The sequence below is a fragment of the Triplophysa rosa genome, linkage group LG1, assembly GCF_024868665.1.
Source record: "Triplophysa rosa linkage group LG1, Trosa_1v2, whole genome shotgun sequence".
NCBI classification, from domain to species: domain Eukaryota; kingdom Metazoa; phylum Chordata; class Actinopteri; order Cypriniformes; family Nemacheilidae; genus Triplophysa; species Triplophysa rosa.
In genome coordinates, this window is record NC_079890.1 from 15,264,919 (window position 1) to 15,288,018 (window position 23,100).

The following is a 23,100-nucleotide window of genomic DNA, read 5'->3' on the forward strand; positions in this document are numbered from 1 at the left end:
TTGTTCTCATGAACACAGAGAAAGATATTTGGAAGAATGCTTATAGACGGTTTCATCTTAACAACATAAACGAACTTTACTGCGCATGCGCACTTTGTGACCCCCAACTGAACTTCCGGTACTCATTCAGAGAGTCTATAGAGTGCCTATAGATTATTTCTGATAACAATCAAAAGAAACCGAGAAGAACCGCTATTCTCCAATATTTTGAATTTAGACTGCGATACCAATCTCAACCACTAGATGTCACTGTACTATACGGTTTGATTAAATGCAACCGAACTACACAAAACAAATTATTTATTTAATAAATAAATACTATTATACAGTAAAATAACAATACAAATTAATATTAACATAAATGAAATAAAATATAAATAATTATATTATTAGACACTAGCCAAACACAAACCGGAAGTTAACTGGGGGTCAGACGCGTGCGCATCCAATGAAATGTCTATAACCAAACAGTTCTTGGACCCCATTGACTACCATAGTAGGACAAGTAACTTTATAAAAAAATCTGTTGAACAAAAGAAGATATTTTGAAGAATGTTGGATAGCAAACAGTTCTGGGGCACTTTTGACTACCATTGTCATTTTTCCTGTGGCCAAGAACTGTTTGGTTACATTCTTTCAAATATCCTTCTCTATGTTCAACCAAACACAGAAATTTATACAGCTTTAGAACAACTTGAGAGTGAGTAGTTCATGAAAGAATTTAAATTTTGGGGTGAAGTATCCCTTTAGGTCACCCCAAAAATTAAAATTCGGTCATCATTTATTCACTCTTATATCATTTAAAGACTTTATATCATCGCTGTCCTTCTGAAACCTTGCATGTGAATTTTTTGTAAAAGGAAGGAAATGGGAAAAAAAACTACTTTTTAAATGATGAATTACTGTGTTGTCAAAGTTGTCAAGCTCTTTTAAAGACTTTTTATTTATTAAAAGTTATTTTAGATATTTGCAAAACCCAGTGACAAAACATAAAGGGTGTCTAATAATAATAATTTGTGGAAAAAATAAAAATCATTAAATATGGAGATACAAGGTTTTAGGACAGCAGCGATATGACTTTCTTCTGTGGAACACAAAAGAATATATTTTGAGAAATGTATCAGTGATTTTGTGTCCATATAGGGCTGTGGTGGTGATGGAATTTCCTGTGCATTGATTTTGTGTGACTCTATAGTGCGGTATGCAATATTACCGCCTTTATTCTTTTTTTGGTTGCAAATATACGTAAAGTGTGTTGTTGGGCTATTATTATTATGTAGCATATATATACTGTATATATATTTTAATGACAAAGATGATTTAAAACAAATGATATTTATTGGTAAAACTTTATATTTATTGGTGAATGCAGAACAACGAAGAGCAATGAGGTGCAGTAAAAATGCAAATAAGCCTATAGGCCTACACCTCTTTTTTCATTTACGAAAGAAGAGACTTAAGGCCAACCAGATTATGTTACATATAATATAAGTATTAATTATGAAACAAATTAAAATATATAAAAGCAAATTGGGTAGGCTTGATACGAGGAAATTTAAGGAGCATCAACAGATTACAATCGAACAGCGGAAGTAATGAAGTAAAATAAAGTCAAATTAGCCAGTATTTGTTCAACTGCTCTGTGCACACCAGAAATCCCATGTTATTCAGAGATTTCGTCCACACAGTGGACAATTAATGTTAGAAAGATTTTTTTTATGTTGCGCGTCACCTCTGGTGTGCACAAGGCAAAATGAATACAATACAAAAGGCACTGGATATTATGGCAGGACACTTTTCAATTTTATATTATTCTGTTATTATTCGAGTGCCACCATTTCATAACAAGTTTATAATTAAGCTATATCCCAAAACAAGCCTACATTATCCTGTGTTAATAGTCAAAATTATGTTATCATTACAGCCCTATGTCCATACAATGGAAGTCCATAGTGGCCAATGTTATTACCAACATTCTTCGAAATATCTTTTTTGTGTTTAAAGTTTAAAGCAGTAAATTTATAATAATAAACAAAAATAAAATTAATTAATTTTATATAGCAACATAAAAAAATACACAAATACATTTGCTAAAACTTTAAAAATCTTAAAATAAAAACTAATTTAAAATACCAGGAAGAGGAAAATACAATCAATTCAGTGACGAGAGAATTTTCACTTTTTTACTGTTCGCCTACGCTAAACGCACTCCCTGTATATGACATGTTGTCGACTATCTGGTGTAGTACTCTACGGTTGCTTCCCTAACTAGCCCTTCGCATATCTAAAGGTCACTTCTGTCCATTCCTGACTATTCTAAGCCTCTTACCAATTGACAGTCCATTGTGTCAATGACTGTTAGCTCAAAATGGGATCTCCTCAGTCTTCAGCAGTGTTATACATCCAGTGCTGACACAAGCAGATGGTGTCTTGTCATGATAGGATATATTTTCTTGTGTCTGCCTGGGCACGAAGCCCGCAATGCTGGAAATGGAGGGTTCAGGTCCTGTTGTTTCCTATGGCAACAGTGAAATGATTACTTTCTTAAAATAACTTGGTGATGGACACCGTGCCTTTTTGAAAGCCCTGCCCCAGCCATTGTCTCACTGGAGATTGCATAACGCTCTGTAAAGATAAAATCTTTTTATTTATTATAGTTCAACGTAATATTTCAAGATCTTTCTTTTCGTGGAGAGTCATGTATACAAACACCCATATTTGTCATACTGCAGGAATAGAAACAGTATTAATTCTAAACTATGAGAACAAATTTGAAAGGAATCTAATAATTCCCTTTATTATCAATAAAAATGTTCATATGAAATCTTTACCTCCGTGTTGTTTGCGAGCAGCTTTAATATTGCATTAAACTGAACTTTACTTGGTTCTTATATATTTGGTCGTGTGGCTCATCTGTGTCTCCTGGGTCTGACCTTGTTAACGTCATTGGGCTGCTTTTCTGCGCATTAACATTTCGCTTTTAATCCTAGCTGCTTACATTTCAGACAGCAGGGATGCATTACTCATTTATTTATATTTGCTCTAAAGCTCATTTGGACTGGACCCAGCTGCATAGTTAAGAATGGAACGCGGCCATCTATTTTGTTAATAATGAACACCTTTCATTCAATACATACATTTAAAATTGTCCGGGAATGTGCTCTGTATGCCTAATCACTCAAACAGGAGGCTACTTCGGCTTCCACCCCATTGGCCAACGAGCCGTCCATCGATGTGGATGACCTGGAGGAGTTTATTCTCAGACCCGCCCCCCAAGGAGTGACCGTAAAGTGCAGGATCACGCGGGATAAGAAGGGCATGGACAGGGGCATGTACCCCACCTACTACCTCCATCTGGAGAGAGAGGATGGAAAGAAGGTCAGACAGACCCATTTGTCTCAGTTTTTCTAAGGGAATCGTGGCTTATTTAGATTTCATTATTGTTGTGCTCTAGCAATCAAGCTCAATCAGTGACACTCCGTTTTTTTCATCTGCTGAAGAGCTTCAAATGATTGATTTAATGAAAGGGAACGAATTTAACAAACAGAGACTTAAATGTCTCTGATTTAACCAAATGTAATTTAGCCATAATATTGTTGTACAGGGCATGAGGTTTATCTGACTAAATGAAAAATTATATGAAAAATGACGGTGTTTACCAAATGTCTAATTTACCAGATGACAATTTCTCAATCCTAGCACGTCCTCAGGTGGTGCAGATTATAGCCACTGATAATGATAAAATTGTATATTATACATACACATTTCATATCATTTGTGTGGACAGTTAGAGTAAAAAAATATTATATTGATCTTTGTACAAGGTGTCTAAAACCAACATGCCAACCACTGCTGTTATGGAACATCTCGCTCTCTCTCTTTATACATAAATACAGCTACAGAAAAAAAAGACCACGATTATTTTCAGTTTTTCTGAATTTACTATTTCTAGGTATGTGTTTAAGTAAAATGATCATTTGTGTTTAATTCTGCCATTTACTAACAATATTTCTCCCAAATTTCAAATAAAAATGTTGTTTCTATTTGCATTTATTTGCTCTGTTTTTTAAGACCTCAAATACTGCAAAGAAAACAAGTTCATATGCACTTTTAAGCAATACAAGAGTAATATTTGTACACGTATTTCGGAAAAGTTAAAAAATTATTGTTTATGTGATAACCTGGATTTTGATCACAGTTTTCCGGCCCTATTGTACACCCGGTGTTTTTGCTAGTTTCCGCCCGACGCAGTTCTCATTTTCCCGTCCTGTGCCGCGTTGTTTAAATAGCAAATGCATTTGCGCTCATTTGTGCGCCCATGGGCGTGTTGGTCTAAAAAAGAGGTGTGCTCAGGCGCATTGTTGGAGCGTTGCTATTTTGAGGAACTGAATATTTTTTTGTCTAAAAAAAGAGCGCATTACTAGAAAATGCGTCTCTGGGCGGGTCCACATACAACGCGCTTTCACTTTACTTATTACACAGAGGGAAGTGCAGCAGCACACAAACATGCCAATTATAAAAAATTAATGGATTACAATGTAAAAGATTATTATTGTGTACATAAAGATAAAAATACGGCTTGTCATGTAGATGATCTGCTCGCGCGCTTTAACCTCATGCACGAGCAGATGCGTTTCCTCTCTAGACAAGCGTCCAGTCTTTGCTCTTGCAAATTCCGCCGTGTAACTGGCTCTTAAAGGGAATGAGAGATGAGACTCTGATTGGCTTACTGCACATTATGCCCAAAAAACACCCATTAATCATTAAGAGAATCGGGACAACCCGTTTAGATCGAAAGCCAACAGGTTCACAATTCGCGTGCTTTTGATCGCCGTATTAATATTAAAACGCCGATTTCTTAACGCCACCAGGCGTTAAATAAGCGCCGCCTGGCGCTAAATTAACGTCATACGCCGCCACGCATTTAAATAACGCCGCACGCCGATCGACGTTAAGTTAACGTCACACGTCACTCAAAATGCAAACTTATTAGCTAATATACATAGCCCCTCCTCTTCTGGGTTTGCGAGCTCTACGGCAAGTCGGAGGCTACAATTTCCAAGAGCGCTGTTCACTTAAGTTAACTGGGGGTCTGGCACGCGATGAAACCGTCTGACCGTAGTGTCATCTCAAATCCATATCCAGCTTAACTTTGTGGAAAACAAAAATGGAAAGAAATGAAAGAAAAACCAGCTGAAAAGAAAAACATATAACTAATGCAGTATGTTCCAGGAAGCAATGTGTAAATGCGGGTGTGCAAATGATGACAGAATTTGGAATAAAACGAGTCGTTGCTGTTAGTCTGTTAGCTCGGTTTCCTTGCAGTCGCATGTTGCGTCTTTAGCTGGTTCGAGTCCCGCTCGGACCATTTGCAGATTTTTACATCGTTGGTCTTGTTATGTTTATCTGTGTGACAGGGATTTTTTTTATATTTCAGCATTTAATGCGTGGTAAATATACAAAGAAAGTCAGGAATAAGAGCTATTTTTCCACAACAAACTTACACTATATTCTAAGTTTCTTAAGCGCTCCCGACAGCCTCGCCAACAGCCTTTCAATAATCACCTTAACGCACATCATCTGCCCACTTAAATTTCATTAGCACGCGACCACTCACATTACCTATGGGACATATTGCCATTTACCTCTGTGTAGAGACTGACGCAATACCGTGTGTGGAACCGACTTTCAGCCGATCATTTAGATATAATTTATTTTACTCGACAAAGCATATGAAACAATATAAAAATGACAACTATCCTGAAAGCCACACAGTAAAATCGCCAGTGTTAAAAAAGGTCAAATTAACACTCACATTGTTTATATAATCAATAACGTGCAGGAATAAGAGCTCTTTTAAATCGACGGAAATTTCCACAACCGTATCAACATTCAGTTAACGACTTGCACTTGACTTTTGCTGCTAAAGCCTATACTGAACTCACAGATCATGGACTTTCTTGCTATAACAGGACGAACGAACAGCAAGACGCTATACACATTTGGCAGACGCTTATCCAAAGCGACTTGCAGTGCATTTTCGATATGCTTTTATCAGTATGTGATTTTAATTTCCATGTTACGGAAATTGGTTGACTATAAGGATAATAATGTTGCGCAATGATTGTAATGTAATAAGCATGAACTTATTAACTAAAACAACACAGCCCAAGTCAATGCCAAATGCCTTGCCATTTACCTCCGTAAAGAGACTGACGCTATATCATGTGTGGCACTGCAAAGAAGCTTCTGTTACTAAAAATAAACAGCCACATTTCCATTTGAAATAAAAAAATATTATGCATTCTTTATATTATTCAGCTCTTGGAATGTGCGGGATTCTACGGAAGAGTATTAGGGCCAAGCAATAAAAAAATATATAAAACGTTTTGAGATTAAAGTCATTATAATGCGAAATTAAACCCGCAGTTTTTCGGGGAAAAAAGTCTAAATAAAATGTTGAGAATAAACTCAATCAATTTCGAGAATAAAGTCGTTGTGTTTCGAGAAAAAACTCGTTAAATTTCGAGAAATAAAACTCGAAATAAAATGTCGACAATAAACTCACTATACTTTGAGAATAAAGTCGTTGTGTTTCGAGAAAAAACTCGTTAAATTTCGAGAAAAAAGTCGAAATAAAATATCGAGAATAAACGTTTATCCTATATCAGGGTCATGTTCATTGCGTAGTACTGAATGAGGACATGGCAGAATTGTATCACTTAGTCAAGCTATACTTTAGGCTTTCCTTCAGTAACAAAGAAATACTATCAGCGGCTGGGTCTCTTTAGAAGAATTTAACACGTTTTTAACACGACTTTATTCTCAAAGAGTTTTTTCTCGAAATTTAACGACTTTTTTCTCGAAACACAACGACTTTATTCTCAAAGTATAGTGAGTATAAAGAAAACAAATTAAGCCGATTTATGCAGCCACAGTAACTGTGCAAAACGAATACAACACAAAAAGCCCTGGATAGTGTGACATTTACATTAATATATTACTCATTACTTATAACAAGCTATATCCACAACAAACATACATTATATTCTAAGTTTCTTAATCGAAAATGCTGTGTGCTTGTAAAAGGATACAGAATAAAAGCATTTTTGTTTACTTTATTAACGGAAGAAAACGTTAATAAAGCAGACTTCACATAATAGTAGTTCTCCAGTAGAGAACATGCATAAACACTCAAGTCAGCATGGTCATCATTTTTAAATTGTTTCATATGCTTTGTCGAGTAAAATGAATTATATCTAAATGCTCGGCTGAAAGTCAGTTCCACACACGGTATTGCGTCAGTCTCTTCACAGAGGTAAATGGCAATATGTCCTGTAGTAGTGTTGTTTTTGGCGGCCTGTTTTAATTTTAGTTTTAGTCTAGTCTTTGTGTCAAGCTGTCATTTTAGTTTTTATTAGTTTTAGTCACGTTCATATCTGTACCCACGAGTTTACAATCCGTGCTCTCGGTTTTGTAAACCGTCCCCTCAGTTTTTGAAATCTGTACCCACGAATTCATAATCTGTGCCCACGCTTTCGCAATCCGTGCGCACGGTTTTGCAAACTGTAGCCTACTCGCGGAATTGAAGCCTCTGTCTGTCAACAGAACAAGCTCCTTCCTACAGGAACATTAACCAATATTGTATACTGTTTTATATATAAATTGTCCTGATGTGTTTACACACGAGTGCGTGGCGCATGTAAAGCATGCGTTCATTGACGCGTTTCACTGGCATAAAGTTGGTTTGACATTAAACTTTCGTGAATTTAGGGACCATCTCTAAAGTACACATTAAAATACCTTTTTCCAACTTCAATGGCATTTAAAGGGAATGACTTATACCCACAAGACTAACTGCAGTGTTCATGTGTGTGTCAGATATAATGCACACCTTTTGTTGGACTTTTGAGGCAGTCCTGCATGTTCAAAAATTTGCAAGAGACGTTTCTCCAAATTATATAGAAGTTTTATTATCAGATGTAAAAAGGTAACAAAGCTTTGGGTTGTCAGACGATCTCCTCACTCCACCACAAGCCAACAACCCAAATTATTCAAAAACACCCATATTTATTCAGTATGTGACGTCGTTCGCATCTTCTGACTCCTCCTCTGCCTTTTAAGGAGTGCTGCTCCCTTTCCACCAATCACCGTGAACCAGGTTATCTGACTCTGTCCTTTTTCTTAGTTCCTGCAAAATAACATCTTCTCAAAACATACATCCTGTGGTCAGTCGCTAGTTTTGAGGAATGTTCTCTAGAGACAGTTTCTTTTGGGGAGTGGTCTCCTAGAGACAGTTTCTTGTGGCCGGACAACATACCAACATTCTTAACATTCTTTTAGTAAAAAGAAAACACTCAATCATCTAATGCTTTTAATTATGTAGCGTTGTTTCTTAATCCTATGATTCATTAAAACACATCACAACTCATGATTATACTTAAAACATATGCAGTGGATTGATTCATAACATTTCTTTTATATGTGACTCTTTGTGTGTGTGTGTGTTGATTTAGATAATTTATGGTTCCAACCCCCACTTATCCTGTCTCACCTCATCTGCCACAGTAACTTTCCACTGAGCGATACAGAAAGCACATGACAAAAGCACACAGCTTAATGATTTAATGAAAGAAAACACTTATTGATTATATTGATAATTAAATCATACTTTTATCTGAAAAATATTCCCACACTTTCCTCATACAGAGCAGACGCAGATAAATCCTCGACCATCACTCGTGTTGTATGTTAAACTGTGCACATAATTCACTCAAGACACGCAGAACAACCAGATGACATTTAAATAACAGGATCCCGCTGGCATCTAGGTTAAAGCATCAGACGAAATAACGTTATAACATTTCATCTCGTCTCGTTTTGTTGGTCAACGAAAATGAAGAGACATTTAGCATAGTTTTTATTTTGTAAACCACATTTAGTCTCGTTTTTATTCGTCAACAATATTGCATTATACATTTAATTATAGTCATCGTCACATGACCAGCATTTACGTTGCGTCTCGTCTCGTTTTCGTCACGTGACCAAGGTTCGTTGACGACCATATTTCGTCATAATTTTCGTTGACGAAAGCAACACTACCCGTAGGTAATGTGAGTGGTCGCGTGCTAATGAAATTTAAGTGGGCAGGTGATGTGCGTTAAGGTGATTATTGAAAGGCTGTTGGCGAGGCTGTCGGGAGCGCTTAATAAACTTAGAATGTAGTGTTAGTTTGTTGTGGAAAAGAGCTCTTATTCCTGACTTTCTTTATATATTAACCATGCATTAAATGCTGAAATATAAAAAAATCCCTGTGACACAGATAAAAATAACAAGACCAACGATGTAAAAATCTGCAAATGGTCCTAGCGGGACTCGAACCAGCTAAAGACGTAACATGCGACTGCGAGGAAACCGAGCTAACCTGTAGACTAACAGCAACAACTCGTTTTACTCCAAATTCTGTCATCAATTGCGCACCCGCATTTACACATTGCTTCCTGGAACATACTGCATTAGTTATATGTTTTTCTTTTCTGCTGGTTTTTCTTTCATTTCTTTCCATTTTTGTTTTCCACAAAGTTAAGCTGGATATGGATTTGAGATGACACTACGGTCCAGTGGCGTAACTTTGTTTTGAAAAGTGGTGGGGACAAAGACGACACAAACAATACTTTAATAAATTGTTTCTGTAAGAACTCGTTGGGAATATTCATAGACATCACAAGCACGAAACATGTAGGTGACTCCTCCAGAAAACAGTATAAAAACTGCGCCGCTTTATTGACGGCTTCAGTGGTGTAAACGTTAGTGCGAAAGACGCATGACAAATAATATTGACACAGCTGTGAAGCAGGTTCGAATCCGCTGAACTCACTATTCTAAATTTTCACATCACATATCAGATCTGCTTCCATTTGTTTTTAAACTATATCACGTTTTCTTCAATATATAATTTAAAGCATGTTGTGCTTTATTATATGTAAGGATGGCTGTTGCCGTACGTAATTAAACGTATTAATTCGTGATGAAACAAAAACTACTGAAACGAATGTGTGTTTTCCCCATGTTAAAAATTTGGTGTTTGACACAGATTACCTGTCGGTGGGTCAAGGATTGAGATGTTTGGGAACCCCCTGCTAATAAGGACAAATATTCAAGTATACAGGGGAAACAGTTGAAAATAATATCTTTAAAAAATCTTATTTTCACTAATTACTACGGGCATTGCCTGATAGGCTACAAATATACAACAAACTTTCTAAATTTTGTTTTGAACTCATGAAACTACAAAGTTGTGACTTTTTCCAGTTTTCTATCAAGTATCAAAATGTAATTAATCTTGCAATAGACGATAGCAACCGCATGTCGAGAACAATAAGGACGAATACCCAGCAAACACAAAACGTTCCCCTAACGTTAGTTTTTGTTTCCTTTTTGGTTATTTTTCTGGGAACCAAAAACTAACGTTAGGGGAACGTTCTGGGAACGAAAAACTAACGTTAGGGGAACGTTCTGAGAACCAAAAATTGTTAGCTGGGTATATAGCGCCAAAGTGCAATTAAGCGCAAAATGTTTGGTACATGTATGACTTGAACAGCTAATTTCAAATATTTTCATCATTTTATTAAAAATAAATACCTTTACAATCTGATATGTGATAGGGAAAAAGTTCAGCAAGTAGCAGTCCCGAACCTACGATGACATAAAGTAGATAACACATGCTTTACGCTCTACGCCACCGGAGCAGTTTATTTTCATGTGCCTCTGCTTACAAAGCGGGCTACTTGCATGGTAAATAGACACTCCGTTTTTATTTCTTACAATAAGTGGTGGGGACAAAATTGACTTTGGCAAAAAGTGGTGGGGACATGACCCACCCATCCACCCGCAAATTACGCCTATGCTACGGTCAGACGGTTTCATCGCGTGCCAGACCCCCAGTTAACTTAAGTGAACAGCGCTCTTGGAAATTGTAGCCTCCGACTTGCCGTAGAGCTCGCAAACCCTGAAGAGGAGGGGCTATGTATATTAGCTAATAAGTTTGCATTTTGAGTGATGTGTGACGTTAACTTAACGTCGATCGGCGTGCGGCGTTATTTAAACGCGTGGCGGCGTATGACGTTAATTTAGCGCCAGGCGGCGCTTATTTAACGCCTGGCGGGGTTAAGAAATCGGCGTTTTAATATTAATACGGCGATCAAAAGCACGCGAATTGTGAACCTGTTGGCTTTCGATACGTTTAGACCATGCGCTAGGGATGTGCACATCGATGCTGCAATATCGATACATCGATACTCAAAGCTGCTATTTAGGTATCGATATTTTCTGAAAAGTATCGATTATCTTGTTAATTACATTAATAGTTTCAGCATAACTAAATGTTGTTAGCTCTGCGCATGCCGATCAGTGACGCTATGTTATGAAAGTAGCTCTCGCGGCAGTTTGACGTCACACACGAATCGGTCTCCGGCTGCGCAGCGCGAGCGACGTGGTCACGTGATATTCAGGCACGTACACATACACAACACGCATGCATTGCACACTTCCGCATCAAACAGAGATGTTGACATGTTGCTTTTCTTAAACTCCAATCTACAATTTGAAGTTTAGGAATTCTTAATCAGCAATTGAAGTGAAACACAAGTGAAAGTATGCAGTTTATGTTGTTTGTAATTTTGTTAATTGTATTAAGATTTTTGTTAGTTAATCAATATATATATATTTTTAAATACTGTATGTAATAGTACAAAAAGAATGATAAAGCCTAAGAAAAATGGCCTGTTTAAAAATAAGAAGACAGTGAAAATATGGACATTTTTTGTTCATTTTATTAAGATTTATGTTATTTAATCAATATTTTTGTAAGAAGGTTGTTTAAACATTTTATTTATTTGTTTAAATTGCTTTTTTAATAAATTTGTTATTAGTAGCCAGTACAAGTATGTAATTTGTTTTTTTAATTGAAATTAGATTTTTATTTTTAAAAAGCATCAGTATCGGTATCGGTAACATTTCAAGAAAAAGTATCGGTATCGTATCGAATAAAAAAATGTGGTATCGCCCATCCCTACCATGCGCCCGGTCGCGCCGACTGTTTTCCCTTCGTTAAATTAGCAAAAGTGGATTCGGACACGCCCAGAGTGCACCTGCGCCGTGCGCTTTAAACCATGCGCTTAGATCGTGAAAATAGGGCCCTTCATGTGTCTTGTCATGCTGTCAGTCTTTCACATTGCTGTTGGTTAACTTTGCCACTCCTGAGGTTTAATTTTGTTGAAATTCAACAGACACTGGACTGGAATGAACACAATACATTTAGAAATGCTGAATAAATGAAAATTGGTCTCTTAATTTCTTCCGTAAATGACACAGTAGTTCTGGCATGAAACTGTAGATGGCGCAGTCCTAAAGTATAAACCATTCTGACATAATAACTACTACACGGTGAAGTGATTGGTTCCCTCCGTATCAGCAGCCAATGAGCTTGCTGCTCTACGTTTAAATCTCAACTAGTGATTGTTGTAGCAGTGCAGCGCATTTCAGATACCCTTCTCCTTCCCCATCTCCACCAGTATAGATCTGCTACAAGGTGATCACGTAAGCTACGGGGTTTATTCATATATTTTATATGTGCAGCAGTATTCCTTATATGCACACAGCAGCATGTTGTGGATGTATTGGCAGTAGCAAGTCTTCGTACTTGCTCCGCCGCCGCAGCAGCAGCGTAGCAGATCTTATCCGCCAAGACCAAATACATATGTCACGTACACTACCATGCTAAACCCTCCGAGAGTTGTCATGACATAACTGTGTATATAAGTAGACATTTCTCCCTGTGTTTGAGTGTTTATGCCTCTAAGCTGGATGTAATACATTTAGCTGTTTTTACAGGTTTTCCTTTTAGCTGGGAGGAAGAGAAAGAAGAGCAAAACATCCAATTACCTCATCTCCATCGACCCTACTGACCTGTCTCGAGGTGGCGAGAGCTTCATCGGTAAACTGAGGTATATTGATTCACGATGACTCATTGTACGTTGTGATTCATAACATTGTCGTGTAACCTTAATCTATACTGCTCTGTTGAGACATGTCAGCAAGAGACGTGCGAGTCTCTCAAAATGTTTGAGAGAGACTTTTAATGAGTTTATGTATGCATGTGTGCGTTGCTCACGGAACTGGATGAGTCTATTTAAAACTGTAATTGGGTTCATTACTGGTGCGCACCAGGTCTGCCCTCTTTCATATCAGGAGCGTGCACTTTTGTGCATTTCAACATCTGAGCCTAATTAAAGCTTAGTACATCAAAAAAACAATACATTTCCTTTCCAATTATAGTAGGGGGAATTTAAAGATTCTTTAGATAAGGAATGAGGGAGAGGAAAGATTTACCGTCTCACCAATTTATAAACGTGAACAAATCTGGATCAATAAGAATGAATCACACAGGAGTGATGTTAAGATTATTAAAACTTATTGGCCTAACTTATTAGAAGTAATTCATTTTATTTAAAGAAATGAAGGTAACACCTTTCTGCAGTGTTATTATTATACTGCAAATATGATTAATAGTGCTATAAATTGCTGCGGTCCTTCTGAAACCTTGTATCTCCATATTTCATGATTTTTATTTTTGCAACAAATCATTATTATTAGTCACCCTTTGTTTATTACTGGGTTTTGCAAATATCTAACCATTAAAGATATTGTTACTCTGAAGGTTTTTTTGCAATTCTTTTTATTATCCATTATAGTTCTCATTTGATTATCATTAGTGTTTTAACTTTTTAAAATTAAAATCAGCATCTTTAAATAAAATCCACACTGTAAAAACTGTAATGTTACTGGTTTTTCATGAGCAAGTACTGATTTTTCACATATTTTTGAAATACAGTAAAAAACAATCAAATTACAAAAAAAGATTAAACTATTATTTTATATTATAATTTCCAGCTGATGGGAAATTACCTTTTTTACAGTCTATTTTTGAAATACGGTAAAAAACTAGCTAATTTACATGAAAATACGTGGAAAACATGTAATTTTACATGACAACATTGTTATTTTACAGTATTTTCCCGGCACCCCAGAGAAAAATTGCCATTTTTTACATTGCAGCTATATAACAAATATAATATATACAGTAACATGATCTATAAATACATTTCAGTTCTAAGTCTCATTACGTACAAAATTGTAACATTATGATAATAAGAATTCGTATGAGAATAAAATAGAAAAAACAAGGGGAGAAATATTATTATATTATTTTAGTCATGTCACAGTACAAAAACGATTTTGTCCTTTTGATTCCGAGATAAAACATGACCAGTACATGTTATTGGCAGTCCTCATCAGTTTCCTGTCCTTTACTGGGGTGTGACTAAACAGTAAGTGTTCAATCTCCACAGATCAAATCTTATGGGTACCAAGTTTACGGTATATGACAGCGGTATGAACCCAGTCAAGACCTCATCTAGCCTGGACGCTGGAAACCTACGGCAGGAGCTTGCAGCTATCTGTTATGTGAGTTTATGAGCATTATCTTGATCGGTGACCAGCAGAGAGCTAGCACCCAGCCCTGAGGGCACTAGATCTAGCAGCCTGGCAGTGAAAGCGGGAAATAAACCAAGCCTGACCCCTGGTGGTGGTTTATTACATAGCATCCCTTTTTATAGATGAAGAACAAGAAACGCTTTTCTAAGAATTTCTTTTGTTTTCTGTAGATTCGTAAATGTGTGTCTATTCAAACATGGCATCAAAGGGTCACTTCACATGTGAATGATGCTGTTTATTTGTTCTAGGAAACTAATGTATTAGGGTTCAAAGGACCTCGAAAGATGAGTGTCATTATTCCTGGAATGAACATGGACCATGAAAGAGTCTCCATCCACCCTCGAAATGTAAGTGCATTAATCTACTACAAGTGAGCTGTTAGCAAAAAGACCTGTATGAGAGGACTTTGTGTGTGTAAGAAACTGAAGTCTCAATAAAGCAAATATGTTTGCTGTGCAGTAAGTCAGAATATAAAGGATTAGTCTGAGTAAACCAACAGCCTTGACTTTTTTTGGACCTAATGTATGGATGTCAACTTTAGCAGCAGGGCTAGGCGGTTTAATGGAAAGCTAATCCCTCCGCATCTGTCCATTGCTTTGCAGGACCATGAGACTCTGCTGGCTCGATGGCAAAACAAAAGCACAGAGAGCGTGATAGAGCTCCACAACAAGACGCCTGTATGGAACGATGACACGCAATCTTATGTGCTCAACTTTCATGGCAGGGTCACCCAAGCGTCTGTCAAAAACTTTCAGATTATTCATGACAATGACCGTGAGTTAAAAAAAGCATCTTAGAGTTTTTAACAACGTGCATGACAAAGCCCTGTTCTAAAAACCTACGGAGGCAGCATTTTAGTTTTAATATAACACATCTGGGTAAGTAAATATATAAGTAAATATAATTTATATTGACTGTGTTTTCTCTTTCATTCAGCGGATTACATTGTGATGCAGTTCGGTCGTGTAGCAGAAGACATCTTCACTATGGACTACAACTACCCCATGTGCGCCCTGCAGGCATTTGCTATTGCCCTGTCCAGCTTCGACAGCAAGCTAGCCTGCGAGTAACTGTCTCTCCACCAGCCACAACTACAAAAGTACCCAGCCAGACTGATATATAATCAGAATCACTGAGTAAAGGGCTGTGGTGAGCTCCAAGACTGCAAGGTCCCTCTCTCAAGACCCCCCCCCCCTTTGGAGGCATGAGCAAGTATGGCCAGAGATTGTGTGTGTTGTCTTTTTGTGTTAATGTATGTAAGAGGAAGGTGGCTATATGTTTTTGAAAAGGGCATCATATTGGGGGGAAAGCACAAGGACCACTTTTTTTCCTATTGATCCGTGTGAAAATATAGAAAGATCGTACGGCCCGTTGCTGCCGTTATTTAACAGACATTGTGTTTGTCAAGGTAACACTAACATTTTGTTAATGTTAAATTAAAAATCTTTTACAGTAGTATGTTGTGTCCCTATGATGAAAAAAAATGAACTTTATTTTTCCATAGTCATAATTCTACAAGGATAATACGTATGGACTAACAATTTAATTTTAACTTGTCAGATTAAATGTAACATGTAGCTGTGATTTATAATAGGTTGAGTATTTTGTTTACTTAATGAACAGACTTTTGGACATGGCATTAGTTACACATGTCACCTGGCTTAAAAATATGTTTAAATACAGTGCACATGCTTTATGAGGGCTTCAGAATTGTTAGCCAGTGTACTAAGTATTTCTGTCTGACATACAGTATTTACACATTATTTATGTATTTTCATACATATTTATAGATTTCCTGACCATCTGCTGCTTTTCTTTTACCCCATGCCCATAATTCCTTGTGCTTCATACACAGACCCGGAGCATTTACATTGGAGCATTTGGTGTAGATTCATGAAGTACATCATTAGATCATGTCCAAACTGCATTACTTCAGACCCGAGTGCCATGTATTGGTGTTCACCTGCTTGTACACCATCAGAATGAACTAAAATGAATAGCTCACCAGATGTACACCAATAGCTCCAGTGTGAACGCTCCCGAGGAATGGTGACAAAAGTGTGTGGTATGTCTCTTAATGTGAGGGTCAATATCAGGGTAAGTACATTATCATCTCAATTATTCGGACCCACTGCATTGTGGGGGAATGTACTGAACGGAGCACTTTATACAGAGTGTTTATTGGTGGAGAGCTGTAAATATTGTGCCTTTGGACAAGACACTTGTGATGCTTGGTGAGATGCTAAATTGTTTTCTTCAGCCAGTGTTTATTTATCATGCAGATATCCAAGCTTTTGTCTTTGCTCTTGAGAACAACCGGTATGTTTACAGTGTACTGGGCTGTAGCTGAACAGAATGATCGGGTTCTGAACACAGAAAGTCATTGATTGACATATTAAGACAGTTTATTCACAAGCCATCTATGACATTTCCTGCTGCATGTGTATTTTTTTCTGTTACATTGCAAAATGAACAGGTGTGGAAAATGTTAAAGGAACAAAGTGTCAAAATCCAAAAGAACACCCTTATTTTTATTATGTTTTGTAAACCGATGTTTCTTTGCTAAACATGATTAATGAATTAAGGGAATAAATGGTGATGTTGTATCAGCAATGAAACAATTTAATTGACAAATCCTGCAGAATAATACTGACATTACCTTAATATTTGGTCTTAAAGCTGGTCCAAGTATTCTTTCAAGCCTTTAAGTCTTCATTTAAGTGGCCACACATAAGCATGATAATGCGGATGATTTTTATATTATTTATCATTGCAGTTTAAGGTCAATATCACGGCCAAGTCTTGGAAACTGCAAAAATCCAAATCTTTTATTATTGTCTTAAAACTAACAACATTAGATTTGAATGAATGTGTTTTAAGAAATTTACTGCGCACTTTTTTGTGGCATTTTGATTTAATGAGGGAAAAGTTGATTTTTGTTGTCCAACACAAAGGAAAACAACACACGAGAGTAAATTACACTAAAAGCATCAAATAATATTTCATAACAGAAATCAATTCAACTATTTAAACTGGTGAATTAATATGCTGCAAATATAGCATTTACTTCTTTGTATGTTTGTTTTTACCTTTGATCAAAATGTTCTGACTTAGATATCACATTTTAAAATACATCTTTCCCCAGAAAGGTATTTTTATTATTACTTTTTTAGGGAAAAAATATAAATATCTATATATTCAATTCTTTTGCCAACTTGCAAAGAAATCTGTGATGTTTACTTTAAGTAAAGTTTGCCATTTTTAACAGCCTTGTGAATACCCTTCCAGCAGTTTCTATTCTCTGTCAATGTAACACTCTAACATTTTAAGTTTGCTTTCAATGGATAAAACAATGACAATGTATGTGTTTTTCTGCTTCTGTTTGAAAACTTCTCACCACTGGTGTATTAAAGTGATGTATAATGTCACGCTGTTTTATAAACGTGTACATTGGTCTATATACAGTGTTTGTATACAGTAACTAAGATATGAAAAAATAAATCTGAACTCCAGTGACTTTTTACATCTCAGATATTTAGCATCAGTATGTTATTGTACTTACAGTACAGTTGGGGTTATAAAGTAATTTGTTTTTTAATAAAGTTTAATGGCAAAGATTATCTTTGGGAAAGAGGGTCCTACTGTATAAACCATCAAGTGCATTTTTTTAACAAACCATCTACATTTTGGTTGAGTGTTATTAAAAACAAATTCCTTAATAAAAACAAATTCCTTGAAAATCACAATGGTTACAAAGACTGTCTTGAAAAGAAATATTCACATTAAGGTACCACAGGGCAGAACTGAAGATTAATTAAAAAAAAATGTATGGGGCTAATTTTTTATCTTTTGTTTCTTGTTTCGCATCCTAAGTGTTCCACGTCCCTGAGTTTTGGGAGACTGTGACTGACTGGACATGAGGGTTACCTCAGGTTGGTATGTTTGGAGGAAGTCAATGAGATCTACTTCCTGTTCCTCAGGATCACATTCGACATCATCATTAAAACCTAGACTCTCAGCCTCCATCAGCGGGTCCTCTTCCTTCTCCTCTGTTTCACTCCGTTCCTCTTCATTTTCCGGATCTTCATAGTCTTCATCCCCATTTTCTTCCTCTTCATCCTCTTCTTCTTCTTCATCATGTTCCTCCTCCTCTTCCTCCTCATACTTGCAGCCTACAGCTCCACCTTTTGGATAATGGAAGACATGTCTGTGATCGCTGAAGGTGATTTGTCGTCTTCTGCTTGGTTTTTGTTTTCTTTCACCTGGGTACTTCAATTGCTCATCATCCTCATCAAAACCTTTAGGAAGACAGGGCTGGTATTCTCCAATGTCATCCTCGTCATCGTCCTCATCATTGTCTTCTTCACTGTCTTCATCCTCATCATCTTCCTCCTTTTCATCTTCATTTTTGTCATTCTCTTGTTTGTCCTCATAATTTTCTCTGTGAACCTCCTCTTTTATCTTGTTGTCATTGTCAGCAGGCTCTTCTTCTTCTTCCTCTTTCTCCATTCTCTCAGCAAGCTCCTCCGCTGTGAGTATAACTTGGTCTGGTTCTTCTAGTATAACGCTCAGATATCTGCATCTGCGGCAGGGAATATCATACTCTGGGTAGGTTTCTTCTGAATAACCTTTGGATGCAATAAATAAAATTAGGCATATAAAAACAGAGCAACTAAAACATTGTCTAATTAGCGGACCTAATACATAACCATGAGGTATACCTTCCCAGTCAGCAGTGTAGGGGTTTCCTCGGCCTCCTCTTCTGGTGTGACTCCCTCTCGCATCTGTCTCTCTCGCATCATTTGAGTAATCTCCCTCAACTGCTTCAGCTTCTTCTCCTCCCGCCTCCGTGTCCCCCTGCGTGACCTGAAGAAAAGAACAACTTAGTACTTCTAACAAATCATTATTTTCGACTATAAGGGTTTAAATAGTCCACGAAATGTTATTTTCTGTGAACACTAAAGAGATGTAGAGTTCACAAAATATTTGTAGAAAATAAAAACACATATTAATTATTTGAAAGATATATTTAAAAAGGACACTGCAAAAATCAGCACTCTTTGGGGGATATGAAACGTTTACCTGGCAGTTGGGTGAACAACTTTGGATATTCTTTTTTCTCTCATTTTTTCACACGTTCTGGTCGGCAACGGACAAGTAGCTAATGGGGAGACCATGAAAATTTACTTAAAAAAACCTTTAGATACAATGATTCAAGCAAACATGTGACCCCTACTTTCTAGTGTCCAAAAGGTTAGCATAAAAATAAGAAATTTAATTTTACATGAGATTTCATTAAGTTGTACTTCACCAGATGAATTACCAGATAAAGATCCTACCTTCTTACAACGTGTAACCATTTGAAACAATACAAATACTTTGTTTTGTATGATCTTGGCTTTAACAATATTACAGTATTCCAGAGCTAGTAATACCTGCCATGTTTTGGAAAACAATACTGATTTTTGTCGGAATAATCTGCTAACAAAAACGGCATAGAGAGAGTGAATGCAATGCTGATTGCTCTGTCACATTTTCTCCCTCCACCCTTTGACATTCATTTGATAAATGGAGCTAAACCTCTTAGCACTGATCCAAAAGACATGCAGATAATTGGTATTGGGTGCTGCTAGGCTTATACAACATTACTTCTGATTGCTGATCCTGGTCTAACAAAAGAAGAGAACAAAGCCTAGCAGGCCTTGGACAGAATCTTGATCAACCTTATCTGGGTTTAAGCTACTGACATGCTAAGAGTGCACACCATAAAAATAAAATGAAAGTTTCCAGTTTACACTGGGGTGCCATAAACATTATATAGCATCTTTACATAATAGATTAGGGTTGGGGTTAATACAAATATGAAACTCACGCATCTCTTCAAATATGTGTTCTAGTTGCAGTATGGGAAATCTGCGCTTTTGTCTGTGGGGTTTGTCCTTGGAAGTCAGCTGTGAAAAGATTTAAGATAAACTTGGTTCAACATAAAAAAAACTTTAAAAACGTTTTATCTGAATGTGTAGATTTAAATGTTTAAATTAATGTATGCATACAAAAGTTCAATTTTGGCAGCATAGTTTCTTTCATTAGAAGACATTTTTAAAGCATGATTTCTGCTGAATAATGCAAAAAAATAATAACATTAAAATTCAACACAAGCCCAGAAAAGACTGAAACTCCTTCAATACTGTGGAAAAAGTATCCCTGTAGAGACTTTAAGTTGAATGATGAAAAGCCTAGAAGTTTTTAAAGAAAAATTCTAAGGTTTCCAGATGCTAAAGCATAGTTTAATTAATATAGAATTTATAGTCACGACATAATTTTCTTTTTATTATTGTAGGCCTACAATATTAGTTAAGTTGTAATGAGTTTATTATTATTATTCTAAAATGTGGAAAAATTCACAAAGAATAAATAAGTGACCCTATAAACATATTAGTTACACTTATAATGTGTCTTTAAAATAAAAAAAATATCAGGAAACAATAACAACAGAAAACATATTGCTGTCAGTACATACGAGTAATTTTTGATTTGGCTCACCTTAAAGAACAGGTAGATGATGTAAAGGAAGATCCCAAAGCCATACACAGGAATGACTTGAACCAGAAGATTTGGCTTGCCAACACTCTTGGTTCTGGCAATGACCTCTGGGATGTAGTGTTTGGTGTAATGAGACTCTGTGTTCCAGTCAACATAATCTTCAGAGAAAGAATAGCCATGTCGTATAGGAGGAAAATGCCCTGGCCCAACTTCAAAAGAAAAATAAATAAATAAAAAATGCAATATATTATTCCAGATCATCTGATTCAAGGTAACCTCATATAAAATAAACGATTCAACCTAAATTCAATATATACAGTTTATATGTATATATATTACTTGGTTTAAAACCCTTAGAATGTAAAGGTCTGATTACAAACCTATAGACAATTATAAAATTAATATTTTATATAATTCAATGTATTATTTATTCCATTTATTTAATCATTTCTGTCACTTCTATCTGTATTAATATATATTTAATGTAAACCTGCTTTGCAACAATGCAAACTGTAAAAAGCGCAATAAAATACATTTGAATTGATATGAAGTTATTAGGCTACTACAGAATAATTGGTCATTTGGAATTGACTATTGTAAAATAAATAATAATAAACACTAGAAATAAAACAGATTAACATTGGTGACAGCATTGTCAATAGGAACCATAAATAAACAGAGGTTTTATTTAAAGGCTATACTTTATTTTAGAAATGTAGGAATTTAGGAAGATCACAGGGAAGCTCAAAATCAGCGTTTAAATATGATGTGATAATAAATGTGGGATGAGGGATTTCTCTGATGATCTTACCCTTCGTGTGCACTTTGTCTTTCTTCTCTCTGGGTAAAAACATTTTGGGTAGAAATAAAGACATACAGAGGACGATGCACGAGACGAAGGTGATCTTCTGACATGTTGAAACAGCCATATCGACACGGGAAAAATTTACTTAACGTAGAACAAACGGATAAAAACATCAACAACACATAATCCGTACGACTGTTGACTTGGAACATGAAGCGGAAATGACTGAAAACATTAATCCTTCATCCGGGTGAGATTAGAATGATGACACATTCAGTCAACATGTCAGGAATCAACTCTTTCAGCGTGTTTTGTGACAGGTTATTATTATTTTATTATATGATGTTTTGTGCTGTTGTTCGTATTCTTGTTATTATTCGCTTATCTGTCCACTAGATGGCAGTGCTTTCGTGTTCACAGCGTTCATGCTAATTGTGGTCAGAGCTCAACTATCCTAGACCCGAACGTATTGAAATTCATTGAATGCAAGTTTTTATTGTTCGTCAACAACCAGTTTCTCGGTATAAATAAATTATAGTTTCTAATTCTATTTACATAGGCCTATGTACATTTGATTCCGGTGTGTGTGAATGCGTAGCCTATCTACTACATTATTTGCTCGACTCATTGTCATAACTTCTCTTGAAAAAACTTTAATATTTTTCTATAAAAAGCTGAGACAGAACATCAGCCAACAATAGTATTTCCCATATTATTACCCGTGGAAAACAAAGTGGGTTTTTAAATGCAATACAAATTTCATTAAATAAATGTTATATTGCAGTTTAAGCACTTTTTTTCTAGAATTTATAACAAACCAGTTAGATGTGAATTGGCTAAACAGTAATTGTATTATGTTTAAAGTAATTGTTGTATCGTTACAATAACCTTTAAGACCTTAAAGTACCTTAAAGTAAGCTACCATGTTAGTGTAAATTTATTAAAATAGTGTATTGCACATTGATAATAAGTAACATTATAAATCTTGAGTTTCACCACATGCATCTTTAATAAGCACAAGAAACAAATCCTGTTTTCAAAGCAAAGTGGGGAATTTGGGATAGTGAATTGGCCCTTAACCAATTAACCAAGGTTTGTGTGTGTGTGCCTGTAGTGCTCAAACTCTACCAGCAGGCCTGCTCATCTTTTATCTGTTTACCGAGCTGCTTTCTTATCAACGTTTTAACTACCTAATTATT

At 36.1% G+C, this 23,100-nt stretch overlaps 2 protein-coding genes across 5 annotated transcripts in view; one reads left to right on the top strand and one right to left on the bottom strand.

The window, feature by feature from the left end:
* tub (TUB bipartite transcription factor) overlaps positions 1-18,165 on the top strand; it is a 103,246-nt gene extending 85,081 nt beyond the window's left edge. Inside the window, exons 7-12 of one of the 4 annotated variants that reach the window (XM_057330558.1) lie at positions 3,187-3,378; positions 12,892-13,004; positions 14,409-14,523; positions 14,802-14,900; positions 15,156-15,327; positions 15,490-18,165. In XM_057330558.1, coding sequence (XP_057186541.1) covers positions 3,187-3,378; positions 12,892-13,004; positions 14,409-14,523; positions 14,802-14,900; positions 15,156-15,327; positions 15,490-15,623 — 825 coding nt within the window. In that variant the 3' untranslated portion in view covers positions 15,624-18,165. The remainder of the gene's footprint in view (positions 1-3,186; positions 3,379-12,891; positions 13,005-14,408; positions 14,524-14,801; positions 14,901-15,155; positions 15,328-15,489) is intronic. The other 3 variants (XM_057330576.1, XM_057330571.1, XM_057330564.1) reach the window with 3 other exon arrangements.
* A 179-nt stretch (positions 18,166-18,344) lies between these two features.
* Positions 18,345-22,025, bottom strand: ric3a (RIC3 acetylcholine receptor chaperone a). The gene is given in 7 exon segments (XM_057330588.1): positions 18,345-19,181; positions 19,275-19,298; positions 19,301-19,419; positions 19,636-19,714; positions 20,426-20,504; positions 21,097-21,305; positions 21,908-22,025. Coding segments are annotated over 7 exon segments (1,422 nt in total). The 3' UTR covers positions 18,345-18,387.
* Positions 22,026-23,100: the final 1,075 nt, after the last annotated feature.